The sequence below is a fragment of the Rana temporaria genome, chromosome 4 (genome assembly GCF_905171775.1).
Source record: "Rana temporaria chromosome 4, aRanTem1.1, whole genome shotgun sequence".
Lineage (NCBI taxonomy): Eukaryota > Metazoa > Chordata > Amphibia > Anura > Ranidae > Rana > Rana temporaria.
Genome location: NC_053492.1, coordinates 17,767,205 through 17,786,497, shown reverse-complemented (window position 1 = coordinate 17,786,497; position 19,293 = coordinate 17,767,205). Strand labels below are relative to the sequence as shown.

Genomic DNA, 19,293 nt, shown 5'->3' with positions numbered 1-19,293 from the left:
TGCCGGCAAAGACCATCAGGCCTGCAACTGGGACATTGCCTTCATTAGCCCTTATACCATTCTTGTTTGATTAATCTTTATTAGGATTACAAGGTAAATAGGTCGGCCTGGGTTCCCCCTTCACAGTATTCCCAAAGCACTTGCTCCCTAATATACGCTGGGTTCCCTCGGTGTAACTCGTCGTAAGTGGCAGTGGGCGTGAGCCATGCTAATGACGCGTGACCCCATGTAAATGATGGGCCGAGCGTCATAAAGATACGAATAACGTACGGCGCATGCGCTGTCCCGTGGACGCGACTCAGTGCGCATGCACAGGATCACGTCGAAACTACTCCCTAAGATATGACGGATCACTGCCTACGACGTGAACGTAACCTACGCCTAGCCCTATTCACGCACTACTACTGGTCCATACCTTTGCTTGGGTTGCGCCTCATAGATGGGGAATAACAATACGCCGGACGTAAGCCTTATGCAAACCGCGTATATTATGCGCCGGGTGCGACTAGGTTCGTGAATTGGCGTATCTAACTCATTTGCATATTCAAATCGTAAATCAATGGGAGTGCCCCTTGCGGCCAGCGTAAATATGCGCCCACGATACGACGGTGTAGGAAACTTACATCGGTCGGATGAAGCCTATTTTCAGGCGTATCTTGCTTTCAGAGTCAGGTGCATAGATACGACGGCGCATACGTGCACTTACGCGGCATATCTCGAGATACGTTGGCGTAAGTGCTACGTGAATCTGGGCCATTGAGTGTTTGACTTATTACTTTAAAGCGGGAGTTCACCCTAAAAAAAAATGTTAACATTAGATTCATGCTCATTTTGTCAAGGGGAATCGGGTAGTTTTTTTAAAAACAAAGCAGTACTTACCGTTTTAGAGAGCGATCTTCTCCGCCGCTTCCGGGTGTGGTCTTCGGGACTTAGGCGTTCCTATTTGATTGACAGTCTTCCGACGGTCGCATCCATCGCGTCACGAGTAGCCGAAAGAAGCCGAACGTCGGCGCGGCTCTATTCGGCGCCTGCGCACCGACGTTCGGCTACTTTCGGAAAATCGTGACGTGATAGATGCGACCGTCGGAAGACTGTTAATCAAATAGGAACGCCCAGTCCCGCAGCCCGGAAGCGGCGGAGAATATGTATCTCTAAAACGGTAAGTACGGCTTCGATTTTAAAAATACTACCGATTCCCCTTGACAAAATGAGCATCAATCTAAGGTTAAACATTTTCATTTCCGGGTGAACCTCCACTTTAAGGTGGTGCCAAGATGTCTGAACCCAGAGTGTCAGGTGGGTTGGAATGTTCACATGGTCATGGTGGTGCAGATGAGCAGGCAAATCGAAGTCCCCAAAGGGGTCGTGTTACATGTACAACTTTGCAGTATATGTTAGAGGTATATACATATATAATAATATCAGTGACTGTGGGGGGGACATTAGAGTGTAAGCTCCCAGACCTGTGGTCTGCTCATTATTTGGATTAATTCTTGTAGAAGCTTCTGAGAACAACCCAGTTGTCTCTCCAAGCTTCCTTATATTTAGCCATCAAGAAACATTTATGTGATTCATCTTTGTCACAAGGACACAGTGTTGCAGTACAAATAATGCATCACTTCAGGAGTACAATGACTTTATGTGGCAATACTAATAATGTGTCATAATGAGTTACAAAAACAAAGAAGCTGGCAGCCTTCCGTTCATAACTTTCAGGTGTTAGAGATTCTCACACACTGAACTGGATGAACAAGTGCAGAGTGATGAGATCAGACAGTAAACATATGTCCTTATATCCCGGGGGTTATTTACAAAAGGCAAATCCACTTTGCACTACAAGTGCTAACTTCAAGTGCAAAGTGCACTTGAAAGTGCAGTCGCTGTAGATCCCAGGGGGACATGCAAGGAAAATAAAAAACAGCATTTTAGCTTGCACATGATTGGATGATAAAATCAGCAGAGCTTCCCCTCATTTCAGATCTACTTCTCATATTTACAGCGACTGCACTTCCAAGTGAACTTTCAGTGCAATTTTTACTTGTAGTTTGCACTTGTAATGCAAAATGGGTATTGCCTTTCGTAAATAACCCCCGTACATCCTTACATCCTGGTTGTATTTGTATGTAGCACCCTCTAGTGTGCTAGAAGTGGTATGGTTAGAGTTTATTTTGAGAGTAGGTAAATTTCCAGGCTTGGCTGTTGTGTTTTGATCTGGGTTGGGGGTAACTCAGAGAAGAGTTGGGTGACTCACAGGCAGCATCACCAACACCTTCCTCGTCTTTCCATAATGTTCTGGTGTCTTCTGAAAAGGAAGGCGGAGAGGAGAAGTGGAGCTGCCTGGGGTATCCTGGGGAGCCCTTACCAATCCCCAACTTGGATTGGCAGGGGGCAGGCCTCCTTAAAAACTCTGGGTAAGCCCAGCTGGGGAGGAGTTGTTTGGGTGGAAACTGGAGATGGAGTGCTAGGGCTGCCGTGGCCTTCAAGGGAGCTCCCTAGTCTAGGGGAGGTGGCAGGGGGCAGGCCTCCTTAAAAACTCTGGATAAGCCCAGCTGGGGAGGAGTTGTTTGGGTGGAAACTGGAGATGGAGTGCTAGGGCTGCCGTGGCCTTCAAGGGAGCTCCCTAGTCTAGGGGAGGTGGCAGGGGGCAGGCCTCCTTAAAAACTCTGGGTAAGCCCAGCTGGGGAGGAGTTGTTTGGGTGGAAACTGGAGATGGAGTGCTAGGGCTGCTGTGGCCTTCAAGGGAGCTCCCCAGTCTAGGGGAGGTGGTGACCTTAGGCCTGGGGCTTGAGTGCGGACAGGACCCTTCTCACGACACCCGGAGGTGTCCTGGACAGGTGGCACAGGAGTAGAGAGAGGACAGCAGGAGAGCACTGCCAAGCAAAGTCTCCAGGGATGAACAACAGGTTGCAACCAAGAGGGCTGGGGAGGCACGCCTGAGAGGAGTGGGAGATTGAAGTCTGGGATGGGTGCAGAGTGGACTGTGGCGGCACGGGCAGTAGAGAGGGGCAGCTGCAGCCAAGAGGGCTGGCAGTGCCTGAGGAGGTGGCACCATTAACTGTAGCCAAGTGGACAGCTAGCACTGGGACTTACCTTCATTTTTGCTACACAAAAGGGGATTCACTTTAGGCATGGCTGAGCCAGTGTCGGGCGTGCAAATCAGTGCTAGCTGGTCCTGGGAGAGCAAGCAAGGTATGTGCTGGAGGTGTTAACCACTTAATCCCCGGACCATATTGCTGGTCAAAGACCAGAGCACTTTTTGCGATTTGGCACTGCGTCGCTTTAACTGACAATTGCGCGGTCGTGGGACGTGGCTCGCAAACAAAATTGGCGTCCTTTTCTCCCACAAATAGAGCTTTCTTTTGGTGGTATTTGATCACCTCTGCAGTTTTTAGTTTTTGCGGTTTAAACAAAAATAGAGCGACAATTTTGAAAAAAAATTATATTTTTTACTTTTTGCTATAATAAATATCCCCAAAAAATCTATAAAAAATTTTTTTTTCCCTCAGTTTAGGCCGATACATATTCTTCTACATATTTTTCGTAAAAAAAAATCGCAATAAGCGTTTATTGATTGGTTTGCGCAAAAGTTATAGCGTTTACAAAATAGGGGGTATTTTTATGGCATTTTTATTAATATTTTTTTTTTACTAGTAATGGCGGCGATCAGCGTTTTTCTTCGATACTGCGACATTATGGCGGACACTTCGGACACATTTTTGGGACCATTGGCATTTTTATAGCGATCAGTGCTATAAAAATGCATTGGATTACTATAAAAATGCCACTGGCAGTAAAGGGGTTAACACTAGGGGGCGGGGAAGGGGTTAAGTATGTTCCCTGGGTGTGTTCTAACTGTAGGGGGGGGGGTGGCCTCACTAGGGGAAATGACTGGTCTTCTGTTCATACATTGTATGAACAGAAGATCAGCATTTCTCTCCCTGATAGGACCGGGAGCTGTGTGTTTACACACACAGCTCACGGTCCTCGCTCTGTAACGAGCAATCGCGTGTGCCCGGTGGCGATCGCGCCCGCCGAGGCACGCGCACGGGAGTCGGGGGAGAGCGGGGGGCCTGCGCGAGAGCCGACGTATAGCTACGGGCTCTCGCGCAGGGGAGCCGACCTGCCGCCGTAAAAACTGCGGCGGCAGGTCGGCAAGCAGTTAAGGAGAGATAGTCTGCAAGTGTGGAGGTGTATATCCCTTTCACGCCTAAGCCTATTTATGACATTTGCTGCTTACAAGTTAAAATCAATATTTTTTGCTAGAAAATTGCTTAGAACCTCCAAACATTATATTTATTTTTTAGCAGAGACCTAGAAAACAAAATGGTGATCGTTGCAATATTTTATATTACAAGGGATTTGCTTCTCTTAAATGGGCTGTTCAGGCCATGTACATTTAAAGCGGTAGTTCACCCACAATCCCATGATGTTACCATCGAGACAGGCATTGTAGCGCGAGCTACAGTATGCCTGTCCCGATTTTTTTAACCCCGTACTCACCTCGTAGTCGTCCATCGTAGATTTCGGCTCCCGCGGGGAATGGGCGTGCCTATGGAGAGGGAGGATGATTGACGGCCGGCCCTGGCACGTCACTCTCCCCGAAGACAGCCGGAGTAGGTCTCGGCTCTTCACGGCGCGTGCGCACAGGCTATGCACAGGCTATGCGCACGCGTCGTGAAGACCAAGCCTATTTCGGCTATTTCCGGAGAAGCGTGACGCGCCAGAGCCGGCCGTCAATCATCCTCCGTCTCCAGAGGCACGCCCATTCCCCGGTATCTTCGATGGACGACTACAAGGTGAGTATGGGGGGAAAAAATTCGGGACAGGCATACTGTAGCTCGCGCTACAGTGCCTGATTTAAAGGTAAAAGAAATTTTTTTTTTTCCTGTCGATAGGGTGAACCCCCGCTTTAAAGAGACTATTGATAGTGTCATGAGTACTTCTTTAATGGCATGTCAATGGTTGCTGTAAAATCAAATCATTCAGAAATAGGTGCAATAATCATTTTTTTTTTAACCTGTAGGTGGAGTTGTTGGACCAGAGATGGGCGACAAGATCAGCTTAATGAAGATGGATTTTTCAGTCTTGGGTATCCAGAATACCTTAAGGATGAGATTTTCTGTACTGTGTGTGTGTAACCCCCCTGAACTCTGCACTTTGTGTGTGTAACCCCCCAAACTCTGCACTCTGTGTGTAACCCCCCCTGAACTCTGCACTCTGTGTGTAACCCCCCTGAACTCTGCACTCTGTGTGTAACCCCCCTGAACTCTGCACTCTGTGTGTGTAACCCCTGAACTCTGCACTCTGTGTGTAACCCCCCTGAACTCTGCACTCTGTGTGTAACCCCCCTGAACTCTGCACTCTGTGTGTAACCCCCCTGAACTCTGCACTCTGTGTGTAACCCCCCTGAACTCTGCACTCTGTGTGTGTATCCCCCCTGAACTCTGCACTCTGTGTGTGTATCCCCCCGAACTCTGCACTCTGTGTGTGTAACCCCTGAACTCTGCACTCTGTGTGTAACCCCCCTGAACTCTGCACTCTGTGTGTGTATCCCCCCGAACTCTGCACTCTGTGTGTGTGTATCCCCCCCGAACTCTGCACTCTGTGTGTAACCCCCCTGAACTCTGCACTCTGTGTGTGTATCCCCTCGAACTCTGCACTCTGTGTGTGTGTATCCCCCCCGAACTCTGCACTCTGTGTGTAACCCCCCCTGAACTCTGCACTCTGTGTGTAATCCCCCTGAACTCTGCACTCTGTGTGTAACCCCTGAACTCTGCACTCTGTGTGTAACCCCCCTGAACTCTGCACTCTGTGTGTGTATCCCCCCGAACTCTGCACTCTGTGTGTGTGTAACCCCCCTGAACTCTGCACTCTGTATGTAATGCAATCCTGGTATTCAGTGCCCCTTTAAGACCCTCCTACTGTTTGTGAAATCTGACCACACCCACTATTTGATGTGATTTGGAGGGTGTGTGTGTGGAGGGAGGGGTTTTGGGGTTGGGGGGTCGTGGTTGAGTTCCAGCGCCTATTGTTTGAGAAAAAAAAATCCCTGGTTGTCACAGATGGTCTCCCACATCACAGGATTAGGAGGGATGCTGCAGGTACACTCGGAGCTCTCTCTATTAGCTCCAGCTGCCGGCCACGCCCCCAAAGACCAAATTTTCATATTAATTGCTTTCAAAAAGGAGAAAACAACCTTCATAAATGTTCAAAAAATCTGGAGGTTGTTTTCTGCATCTAGAACAAATAATAACACTACGTAAAAATGTGATCATTCTAATTATTTTTATTAAGTACGTAGTTGTATTGATGTCATGAAGGAATCTTCGGACATTTGCAGGGAATTCATTTTCAATCGTAGGGGAAGTGTCTCTGGTGTGTAGAATGATTGACTCTCCAATCTTCAGATGTCTTCTATGACTACATTATACTTAAAAACATATTGAAGTTATTACAATGTTGTGAGTGAGGAAGAAAAAAAAGAAAAGACCCTCAATTTAGGGTGACCATACATCCCCTGTGACACTTTGAATGACAATGGCGCGGTCATGCAACACTGTATCCATATGAATTTTTAATAATTTTGTTCACACAAATATAGCTTTCTTTTGATGGTATTTAATCACTGCAGGGATTTTTATTTTTTACAAAAAAAAGAAATAAGACGAGAATAAAAAAAAAAGGGTTCCTCTACGATTTCCTGAGTCACTGGGGCAGCAATCCGATTGGATGCTGGCCACCCATTGGAGTTCTGGCAGCCATCTTAGGTGTGGCAGAGTCTATTCAAGCCCTGGCCCCTGGGTTTGGCATGCTTTATGGAGTGGGTGGTGTAGGAAAAGGTACCCTGTCTGTTAGGGACAGTGTTAGCGATAGGTTCCTGACGAGGAGAGGGAAATCATAGGGTCGTATCTCTCTGGATACCTCCCTGCTTGGGAACTAGATGGCCAGGCCGCATTCTGTCCCCTCTCATCAGACGCTGTCAGTTTGGCTGGATGCTGCTTCATCACATCATTGGAAATTGTGAATGTGCCCGGCTGGGTATCAGTCCCACGGGTCTATTATGAACGGTTTCTGCATTACTTCAAGAAAAGTTTTATATTGCATTTATATTGAATTATTGCCTCTGCACCACGCTGCACCCCACCTACAGACATATTTGCCCGGTCTTTGCACAGAGTATATGAGTTTACAATTTAACCAGTTCCCGACTGACTCACACAGATATACTGTGGCAGAATTGCTCTCCTGGGAAAAATCCAGTATATATACGGCCTCGTCTAGAAAATCCACCAGAGGGCACGCGAGCGCCGCCAGAGGCACACGCTTGCACGGCAGGGAACCCGATGCACGTGGTCGGCGGGCACAATCGCCGCCGGCCACGCGTGTTCGCTTGCATGAGCGGGAGCACGGGGGTACTCAGGGCCAGATTAAGAACATCATGGGCCTGGTGCTGAGGATTTTGGTGGGGCCTTTTAGGCTGCATTCACACCTCGCGACAAGTAACGCCATGTACGCGGCGTATTTTGCCGCGAATAGTGTAACTTTTTTTTTACAAATCCTTCCTATTGCTTTGTATGGCCGAACGCCAATGCCGCCTGAAAAAAAGGGTCCGGGACTTTTTTTCATGCCGCAGGTGTACGGCGTCTATGAGATGTGAACCATCTCATAGACAGCAATGGAAATTCTCCCCTCCAGCGGCACGAGCGGCCGGCGTCGGGCGTTTTGTCGCGGAGGTGTGAATGGGGTGTAATAAATAATAAATAAATGCGTGGGAATGACATGAACGCAGCCCAGCCAAGGCAAGTGCCCAAAGGCACAGAACCCAGAAGGAAGACCGGGTGAAGATGGAAGTGTCTAGGCCCCGCGTGATTCATCGCAGCACTGGAGGGCGCAGTCTGAAAATTGAAGTGTACACTAATGTGCTAATATCCTGTGCATACTTGTACGTTGTGGCATAACCTACCCCAGGGCCTCTAAAAAGTAGTAATGTCAGGAAAGTTTACTACCGCTTTATTATCACAGGATCCCAGGAGCCTCTCATGGGGCCCCCTACTAACCCGGTGGACGGTGGCCCCTTGGGCAGTGCCTAAGTGCACAGTTGCCAACATTTAAAAAATATTTTCAGGGCCACTTTTTTATATAAGTGCTATATTTAGAGTAGCTGAGATCCCCGATGTTCCTCTATACATCATAGTAGTAATCACAAAATTAAATGAGTACTAATAATGGGGCAGAACAAATATGAGAACTGATATTTCCTTTAGTTGAACTAGCAAAAGTGTGTCCATTCTAGAGCTGGTAACATTGAGGATATTCAGTATAATTTTAAAGAACTGTTTTTGTGGGTAAGTGTTGCCCTGGGTGAATTGTTAATGTCTAATCGCCATTATTGTACATAGGTATAAATATATATTACGATAACAGTATATGTGTGGTGGGGGAGAAGTTCTGATAGATACTTTAAATAGGCTGACAGTTAGGGATTGCATATATCTAATTAGCACTCTCCGTATTTGATATGCATGATTGCTTTGTATGAAGGTGGCCGGAGACGACCAATCTACTACATCTTTTGACATACAAAGCAAGTCAGGAAGAAATCACAGTGGGAAAGGTTTGCACTTTATGGTGTCACCTGGAAATGACTGTACTCTTCCATGAATAGACAGGAGGTCTAACTAGCTAGAGGTAATTAGTTTAAACTTCAAACCTATACATAGCTAATAGATAGAACTAGGATGTTGCCCATATTTGGAAAGGATAGTAATATCCAATCAGAGTGGGCCTCAGGGACATATAGTTAAGGTGGAAGGAAGCTGTGACCATAAAAGGAAAGGCTATTTCAGCCAATCAGAAGTGACATCAGGATTATAAAGTCAGGGGGTCTCATCAATAGAATTAGAGAGAGATGATGAGAACTTCCCGGGCCCGGGATGTCAAGGTAACATCAGAATCTATCTTCTCCCCTGCACTTATATACTTTGTCATAATTTGTTTTCTTAATACTTTTAGTGTGATGTGCTTATCTTGTATTTGAAACTAACTTTTATTTCCCTTACTTTAAAACTGTAAATGTAGGCAGTATGTTAGATAGCTAATATCTTTTCTCTAAATAAATGTGTTATGTTAAAGCTTTTCACTCTAGTCACAGAACCCTTATTTTAACCATATATCGTATATGCGAGATATTAAATCTTAAATATACAATATAATAATAATTATTAATATAATAACAAATATTAATATCAGAAAAGCAACAGTAAGCGACATAGGGGAGGAGTATGGACGGTATATAAGTGGGAAGTATGTGCAGGTGAGGGAGAGGAATGTGGAGGGTCTTACAGTGGGCACTATGTACAGGAGAGGAGTACAAAGGGTACGGAAAAAAGCACTATGTACAGGAGAGGAGTGTGAAGGGTATGACAATGGGCAGTATGTACAGGAAGAGTGAGGGGGTATGACAGAGGGTAGTACGTACCAGAGAGAAGTGTGGAGGGTATGATGGGGCAGTATGTACAGGAGAGGAGTGTGGAGGGTATGACAGTGGGCAGTATGTACAGGAGAGGAATGTAGACGGTATGATAGTGGGCTCTATGTATAGGAGAGGAGTGTGGAGGGTATGACAGTGAACACTATGTATAGGAGAGGAGTGTGGAGGGTATGACAGTGGGCACTATGTATAGGAGAGGAGTGTGGAGGGTATGACAGTGAGCAGTATGTACAGGAGAGGAGTGTGGAGGGTGCGACAGTGGGCACTAAGTACAGGAGAGAAGTGTATGACAGCAGGCACTATGTACAGGAGAGGAGTGTGAAGGGTATGACAGTGGGCGCTATGTATAGGAGAGGAGTGTGGAGGGTATGACAGTGGGCACTATGTATAGGAGAGGAGTGTGGAGGGTATGACAGTGAGCAGTATGTACAGGAGAGGAGTGTGGAGGGTGCGACAGTGGGCACTATGTACAGGAGAGAAGTGTATGACAGCAGGCACTATGTACAGGAGAGAAGTGTGAAGGGTATGACAGTGGGCGCTATGTATAGGAGAGGAGTGTGGAGGGTATGACAGTGGGTACTATGTATAGTAGAGAAGTGTGGAGAGTATGACAGTGGGCACTATGTACAGGAGAGGAGTGTGGAGAGTATGACAGTGAGCACTATGTACAGGAGAGGAGTGTGGAGAGTATGACAGTGAGCACTATGTACAGGAGAGGAAGGATATTTAGGGACTGAGTAGTGGTTAAGCGGGTCATACATGGATTGAAATTACGCCAATTATGCAGAGACCAGCCATAGTCAATCTATGTATGGGCTAGCTGGTTTTACACAAGTCAATCTATTAATCAACTTGAGTACAACCAGCCCTGTTTTTTTTTTCTTAAAACAATCAGTGCTGCCAGCTAAAGTTAGCAACACTGATCATTGTACGCACTGGCAGAACACAATAACACTGCAGGAGTGATTCCCCCATCCACAGGTCAGCAGGTGAGAGGGTGTGTGGGGACAGGCTGGGGAGAGATACTAGTCAGTGGCTGGGTAGGCACTGGTAGTATCAGAGCCAGATACACACAGGTTACATACGCCACGATCGTTAGAGCGAGAACAATAATTCTAGTACTAGACCTCCTCTGTAACTCTAAACATGTAACCTAAAAAAATGTAAAGCATCGCTTAGGATACCAAAAAAAATTGTGCTAACTTAACTAACTAACTGTTTTTTTAATGAATGAAACATTTTTTTCCAAAAAAACATGTTTGAAAAATTGCTGCGCAAATACCGTGCTAGAGCTGCACAATTAATCGTTAAAAAAATTGTGATCTCGATTCAACCCCCCTGACGATCTTCAATGCAGAGTTTGCTGATTCTTTCATATAAAAAGTGGAGAGACTTTCAGCTGTCAAAAGAAAATATCTGGGCAGTCTGCCAAGTTTTTAACAGGAAACATTGTAACTGACACTTCCTTCTTAGATCAAAGGGATACACTTCTGTGTGTAAAGAACAAATCTGGGCAGTCTGCGAAGTTTGTAAACAAAATGAAACATTGTAACTAACTAACATTGTAACTAAATTTAACCACTTAAAGTCCAACACTTGTTTCTTAAGTTAGAAAGCAATATTATTTGCTAGAAAATTACTTGGAACTGCCAAACATTATATATATTTTAGCAGAGACTCTAGGGAATAAAATGGCTATTGCTGCAATATGTTATGTCACACTGCATTTTCCCACTTCAATGAATAATAAAAACCATAAAAACAAAACAGTGAAGTTAGCCCATTTTTTTTTTTTTATGTGAAAGATGATGTTACGCCGCAACAATCGTGAGAGAATCATGATCTATCTTCTAAGCAAAAAAATTGCAATTCTCATTTTAGCCAGAATCGTGCAGCTCTGTACCCTGCAACATAAAAAGTGCAAAGACCACCATAGAGTCATTTTCTAGCAAAAAACAAATGATGATTTTTACATGTAGTAGAGAAGTGTCAGAATTGGCCTGGGTGGCAAGGGGTTAATTACCATGAGTAATATACAAATAATTATTATAAGCACTGTGATCCTATCAGTCTGCTGTAGTGTGTCAGCTTGTATTTATACTGGCCGCTCTGAATGTAGCTTCTGACAGGCTGTGCAAGCAGGCCCGTATCTCCGGAACCATAAATGATAGCCGTCCCATATTTTAACCAGTTGTGGGGTAGCTCTTCCCATGCCTACCCCCAAATGTGGGGTTTCTGTGACCTCTGGTCATCGAGCTACAACCCCCCAAATTCGATCTTAGAGAAAAAAATTCTTAAAAAAAAAAAAAAAAAAAAATTTTTTTTTTTTTTTTTTTTTGGGCAAATGGGCCTATCTTGAGAAAGGGGCCTGGAGCTGCAGCTCCATCAGCCCCATTGTTAATCCGGCCCTGGGGGTACTGGAACCTTACCGGATAATGACAGGCAGAATAATTGTCAGTGAGAAGTGTCTACTATTAGCACTTTTTTTTTGCAAACAGTAGAGCAGCTTAATTTTCCTTATATTTTAGATAAATGAGGGCTGGTCAGTGTCAGAAGTTTTTTCACCTTAATGCATAGGATGCATTAGGTGAAAAAACCATGAGCGTTTACCACCTCTTTAAGGACTGGGCCTATTTTTCAGACTTGGTGTTTACAAGTCAGCAAGCTCGGCGGGACGGGACGCTTTAATTTATTTATTTTTTTTAACTTTTTTTTTTTTGAGACTCTCTTAAAAAAAAAATTGGGGTCACTTTTAATGTGAACATGCTTAACAGAAATAAAGCATGACAGGAACTCTCAGGCCCCGTACACACGAGCAAACATGTATGCTGAAACTGGTCCGCGGGCCAGTTTCAGCATACATGTTTGGTCGTGTGTAGGCGCGAACGGGCCGAATTCCAGCAAACATTTGCCTGCCGGGCCTTTTCCCAGCAGACAAATATTCCTGGACGTGTTTTAAAACCGTCCGCTGGAATCCTGCCCGCTCGGACATGTACGGTCGTCAGTACAGACCTACCGTACATGGCCGAGCGCCCGCCGTCCCTCGCATGCGTCGAATGACTTCGACGCATGCGTGGAAGCCTTTAAATGGCAGGCCCGCCCACGTCGCCGCGTCATCGCCGCGTCATCATCGCGGCGACGACGCGGACACGCCCCGCGTAATGTTTACGCGCGGACTTCTGTACGATGGTTAGTACAACCATCGTACAGAAGCCCTCTGGCAGGCATGTACGGTGAAAACGGTCCGACGGACCGCTTTCATCGTACATGTTTGGTCGTGAGTACCCGGCCTCAAATGTGAGATCTGGGGTCAAAAAGACTTCTCTTCATTCCCCTGGTGGTGGCATGGCAGATTTGGACCAGATTGCTTCCCAGCTATGGGCTGCGGTGGCCTCTTAGGGCACATACTGGCTAGAGTTGCAGGTGGAGTCTTTGGTGAGTGAGCCGGACACTGGCTCACCTTTGGGGGACAGGAGCTTCAACATGCTCAGAGGTCCAGGCCTCCAGATCACTTCAGCCCGGACTCGGGCCTTTGAGCTCAGCGCCAACAAGGGAGACCTGACAGGGACCCTCCAGGTCCCCCCGAGAAGCATGCTTCAGCTTCAATAGGAGGTGAGCCTGGGAGGTATCGTTGGCATAGGCAGAGCTTGGCAGGAGGTGAGAGAGGAGCCATTAATGCATCTTCTCCTCCTACATGTCACTGGTGTTGTGAGCAGGCAGCCGCTGCCTCAGCCGAGTTCCCTGGCAGGCAGGTGGCTCAGCAGGGGAGAGCTGCAGTGATGGATGTTCTTTTGTTTCCATAGGTGGCCAGCGGTCCCCCTTCACCAAGGGTTTCAAGCCCAGGAGGAGCAGAAGGAGCAGGCGCAGCAGGGAACAGCGGTGGACGCTGCTTGGTGGGTGGCCCAGCTGAGGAGCGTGTCAGGAGCCAATCCAGGACGTCGATGGGTGGGTCTGGTGCACATCTTGGCGGGACCAGCGAAACAGACCCTCAGCAAATAGTTTAGGTGGCCCTTGGGTGCAGTTGGTAGTCATTCTGCTAGCGGAGGTGGATGTTCATTCAGAGGGTGAACTGTCCGGATGATAACCTGGGATATCTGGCTCAGAGGGCTTCTGGCAAGGCGGCTGTTTGGCCCAGTCCTGGGCAGCCATGTGACTGTGTTTCTGTTTTGTCTTCTTTATCTGTGCAGTCTGTTTTGGGAGATTTGTTAGGTCATTTTAGGCAGGTTGCCCGTGTGCTTGGACGGTGGGGCAGTTTCCAATGTCGGTGATACATCTGCCCCACGGGCAGCGTATTCTGTTTATGCTGCCGTGGGTTCAGATGAGGGCCAGCGGGATCTGTTAGCGGGTTTGTGGAATTTAGTCAAATGATTTGAGCCAGGTGGTGAAGCAAGGGTGATGCTGGCGATTGTGTGGGTGTCATGGCAGAGTTGTGAGGTGAGTACGCTGGGATCCTCCCTTCCAGTGGTTTGGGGGTAACCATTAGCTGTGGCTGCGGGGGGGGGGGGGTATGTCTCTCATACACTCATGAAAGTTTATGTAACAGTCTTTATTAATAATGAAGTGAAAGGTGTGCAGCCAATATGATTCAGGGGATTATGACTCCCTCTTCTTCAGGGTCCGCCGGACCGTTTTCAGCGGACATGTCCGCCCGGAGATTTCTGTCTGATGGTTGTACACACCATCAGACAGAAATCCGCGCGTAAACAATACGCGGGGACGTGGCCGCGCCGTCGCCGCGGCAACGTGGGTGGCCTTGAAGTTCAAAGCTTCCACGCATGCGTCAAATCAGTACAACGCATGCGAGGGATGGCGGTCGGACGTGTCCGGTGAGTCTGTACAGACGACCGAACACGTCCGACGGACAGGTTTCCAGCGGACAGATTTCTTAGCATGCTAAGAAATTTTGGTCCGCTGGAATCTGTCCGATCCGCCGGACAATTGTCCGGTCGGGCCTACACACGACCAGATCTATCTGCTGAAACTGGTACGTCGGACCAGTTTCAGCGGATCGATACGGTCGTGTGTACGGGGCCTTAGTGGTAAAACATGTGTTTTCTTTGGACATACTCAGGGGACCTTATAAGGGTCTTAATATATTCTCTACATTAGGGCTAAAAAAAATAATAAAAACAATATCAGAGACGTTGGAAAGTATGGTATGGGGCCGTTTGCCCTTCTTTGTCTGCAAAGCAAAGAAATATAGGATGTACTGCATCCAGAAATACAAAGCAGGTCAAACACAGCCCGAGTTGCCAACCACATCGCCGATGTCTTTTCTGTGCTTTATTACCCAACGGGGTAAGATAGTAAAAGTAGTTGTAGGTGAAGGGATAGAAGAAATGGAAAATGGCGGATTCAGGGTTAACTGGTTACTGGAAACAGTCCTGCTTCCTATGACAACTTTCTTTGCCACTCTAGCCAGATTGGGTACAGTGCACCTGGATAGGCCTCTCTCACCAGCCTAGCAGCCAGAGTGTCACTCGGAGCTTTAAGAAAGTCCCTGCCACAGACCTTCCCAAAGAGTGGAGATATTCTTGGTCCGAAATCCTTCTCAAACTGGATTTAGCACCCGGATCTCCTTCAAGTAGCTTTAGTGATTTCAGGACTAATAGGCGACCATCATTCAGCCTCTCAGAACGATGTGTCCTTTGATGAAGCAACAGGCCTCTCCTAGAACACCCGCCTTGTGCTTCGTATTTCCCCGGACAGGTTCCTCATCGGTCTGCTTCCTCCCTCGGGACAGACAGCCAGGGACGATCCTAGGGTCATAGGCGCCTGGGTGCAGAAATATTTCTGGCGCCCCCACATGGGCGTTGTCATTTTACTAACTCCTCCCCTTTACATATCATTATACATCACATCTGTTGATGGACTAGGCGCAGGAATGGGCAGGCACTGTGTATCCTATGCAATCTATCATGATATAAAACATCTAGAGCAGGGGCAGCCCAGAGCACGTGTAAAGGGATACTGGGGATGCCATCCCCCAGCACACTAAACGCTGTGACTCACCTCGATCCTCTCTCTGTGCAGCCTGAGATAGAGATGGGAGTGGGAGGCATTCCAACTGGAGTTGGTGGAGACAGTGCGGGATCCAAGACTCCCAGTGTTAGGAATTCATTCCTGCACATCAGCATTTAGCAGCCACTGGAAACTAGAACTCTCATGTCAGGAAGAGAAGCGGCCCCTCCCCCGAGCACTGCCAGGCTGGACGGGCCGCCCTATGCTCACACATCAGTTCTGGACGGACACATACCTATGCTCAGAACACTAGTTCTGGACGGACACAAAACAAGGAGAGAAGGAGGGAGGGGAGAACTCTGGCACTTTGGCGCCCCCACCTCTGCAGGTGCCTGGGTGCAATGCACCCTGCCTAGGATCGGTCCTGCGGACAGCACAGGACCACTTGCAAATTGCGGACCCAGTCTACCCACCGGGCCCACAGGTAGATAAATTGCTCCGGACCAACGTGGTCCCGGAACCAGAAACACTCTAACACACACCCCGGCGAGGAGGGCCACACACGAAGTGGTGGGACGATGCAAAACCAATGGTGCCTGCCCCTAAATACCTCTCCCCAGCATGCTCAGAGAGGTGATCAACCCTCCTGATTGGCTGCCAGAGAGAAGCATTCACACAACCCTGACCTCACTGCTGACACCTGTCATTTGGGGGGGGGGGGGGTGAGAGTCCCCAGACAACAAGCATGGGCACACAGTACAGCCAGGGCTGGAACAGAGGCCCTTAAATTTAGCCAAATAAACATGGTCAGAGGCAACTAACTCTCTGACCCCCCCTCTAAATTTACAGCAGCACTTGCTTTAAAAGTAGCCAGGTGCTACACCTCAAAGAGGTCAGCTTTCTGGAGAACCTCTATTCCACAACCAGGCAGAAACACCACAGCAGAGAAGAACTGAAGATGGCCAGGGACCATTCTAAAGACCTCATTTTCATATTAACTGCTTCAAAAAGGAGAAAAAACCTCCATGAATGGTCAAAATGTTTGGAGTTTTTTTCTGCACCTAGAACAAATAATAACACCACGTAGCAATGTGATCATTCTAATTATCTTTATTAAGTATCAGCAGTTGTATTGTTGACATGAAGACATCTTCAGACATTTGCAGGGAATCCATTTTGGATGTGGTGGAAGTGTCTCTGGTGTAGCGCAAAATAGACTCCACCCTTATTTTTTCCAGTCTTCAGAATACTTATACAGGTCCATCATCGTTAAAAACATCTAAAAGTTAATGCAGTGTGGTTAGTCAGTGCTTGGGAAGAAGGAAAAGGAAATGGAAAAGGAAAAGAGAAGAACGGGAAGGAGCTAGGAGGACAAAGAGGAGAACGGGAAGGAGTAGAAACAACATTTACCGTATATACTCGAGTATAAGTCGAGTTTTTCAGCACATTTTGTTTGTGCTGAAAATGCCCCCCTCGGCTTATACTCGAGTCTGTGTCCATCTTCAAATCTGTACACCTGTTCCCTGGACCCCAAACTTGGCACACATGTAGCCCCACTCTTCCTCTACAAGTGTGCAAAGTTTATTGTCCGGAGGACCTACGGCCGGGGAGCACCGATTTTTCAAAGCCGGGCACCCCTTCCATAGACTCCCATGTTAAACGGTCATTTCTCCAGTGATTATGGGGACCCGGTACCGGGGACCGGGGAAGACTTCCATGCTAAACGTCAGTCTAGTCACACAGCACCAGAGATCAGGTAGGGAGATTGGGCACAGTGAGGGATGGGCACAGTGACAGTGAGGCATGGGCACAGTGAGGCATGGGCACAGTGAGGCATGGACACAGTGAGGCATGGACACAGTGAGGCATGGGCACAGTGAGGCATGGGCACAGTTAGGCATGCACATGGACACAGTGAGGCAAAGTGAGGCATGCACCCTAGGCTTATACTCCAGTCAATATGTTTTCCCAGATTTTTGTGGTAAAATTAGGTGCCTCAGCTTATATTCGGGTCGGCTCACACTCGAGTATATACGGTAATTGCTGACATGGACAATTTTATTCCCTTTGCAGGCCCTCTATTAGAATGGACTTGACTTATAACTGTAACCTAAATGTGTTGGAATGTCTACTCCTGAGTGAGATAGAATCATTGGGGTAGATTCAGATAGATTTGCAGATCTTTAGATCCGCGTAAATCTATCTGATTTACGATCCGCCGGCGCAAATTTGAGAGGCTAGTGCAGTATTCAGAAATCACTTACCTCCAAACTTGCGCCGGCGGATTGTAACTCCCCCGGCGGAATTCAAATTCCGCGGCTAGGGGGAGTGTACAATTTAAATCAGGCGCGTCCCCGCGCCGATTTAACGGCGCATGCGCCGCTGGCGAAATTTCCCAGTGCGCATGCTCCAAATGACGTCGCTAGGACGTCATTGCTTTCGGCGTGAACGTAAATTACGGCCTTCCGTATTCGCGACCGACTTACGCAAACGACGTAAAAATTCAAAACTCGGCGCGGGAACGACGTCCATACTTAACATTGGCTGCGCATCCTAATAGCAGGAGCAACGTTACGACGAACCCGACTTACGCAAACAATGTAAAAAACTACCGCCGGCCGCACGTACGTTTGTGAATCGGCGTAAGTATGCAATTTGCATACTCTACGCTGACAACTACGGGAGCGCCACCTAGCGGCCAGCGTCAGAATGCACCCTAAGATACGACGGCGTAAGAGAATTATGCCAGTCGTATCTTAGGCTACAGTCGGCGTATCTAGCTTTCTGAATACAGAAAGTAGATACGCCGGCGCAACTTAGCAATTACGCGGCGTATCTATGGATACGCCGGCGTAATTGCTCTCTGAATCCACCGCCAATGTGTATTGCAGCAACCCCTCTTATATGCAAAGTAGGCTATAGCATCTTGGGGATATTCTATGCACAATTGTACTATATTACTGTAATGCCATAATTTGGAATTGCTCTTGCCATTACTTGGAAGTCGAATACAGTTCTTGGGCCAGATTCACAAAGAGATACGACGGTGTATTATCTACAGATACACCATCGTATCTCTGACGTAAACTGGTCCTATCTATGCGCCTGATTCATAGAATCAGATACGCATAGATAGGGCTAGATCCGACAGTGTTACACTGTGTTACACTGTCGGATCTTTTTTTAAATTTAAAAATGGCGCCGGGGGCGTTCCCGCTGATTTACGATAAATAATATGTAAATCAGCGAGATACGCAAATTCACGAACGTACGCGGACCCGTCGCATTGTTTTTACGTCGTTTCCGTAGCGGTTTTCCGTCGTATACTTACCCTTTCTTTTATCAGGCGCAGCCAATGTTAAGTATAGCCGGCGTTCCCGCGTCGAATTTGAAATTTCCTACGTCGTTTGCGTACGCCGATTCACGAACACGCGCGTCGCAAGTCCCGCTCACGTCGCAACCACTGACGTCCTATTGACGTCAGTGGGAGCAATGCACGCCGGGAAATTCCCCGGACGACGCATGCGTATTTAAATCGGCGCGGGAACGTGCCTGATTTAAATATGACACTCCCCTAGCCGCGGAATTTGAATTCCGCTGGGGGATTTAGGATCCGCCGTCGCAAGTTTGGAGGTAAGTGGTTTGTGAATTAGCCACTTGCCTCCTAAACTTGCGGGAGCGGATCTTAATTCACGTAGATCGAGCGGATCTATAGATCCGCTGAGCTACGTGAATCTGGCCCCTTGCGTGCATAGTTCTAACTCATTCTGTGTCCCACAGAATAATTGGACATGGGATGGGATACAGCATGGCCTATAGTACAACAATGGATGTTTTCTTGG

General features: G+C 47.4%; 1 protein-coding gene across 1 annotated transcript in view; it reads right to left on the bottom strand.

The window, feature by feature from the left end:
- Positions 1–16,545: 16,545 nt before the first annotated feature.
- LOC120936000 (antileukoproteinase-like) overlaps positions 16,546–19,293 on the bottom strand; it is a 28,610-nt gene continuing 25,862 nt past the window's right edge. The window contains exon 4 of the mRNA XM_040348072.1: positions 16,546–16,730. Coding sequence (XP_040204006.1) covers positions 16,702–16,730 — 29 coding nt within the window. The 3' untranslated portion in view covers positions 16,546–16,701. The remainder of the gene's footprint in view (positions 16,731–19,293) is intronic.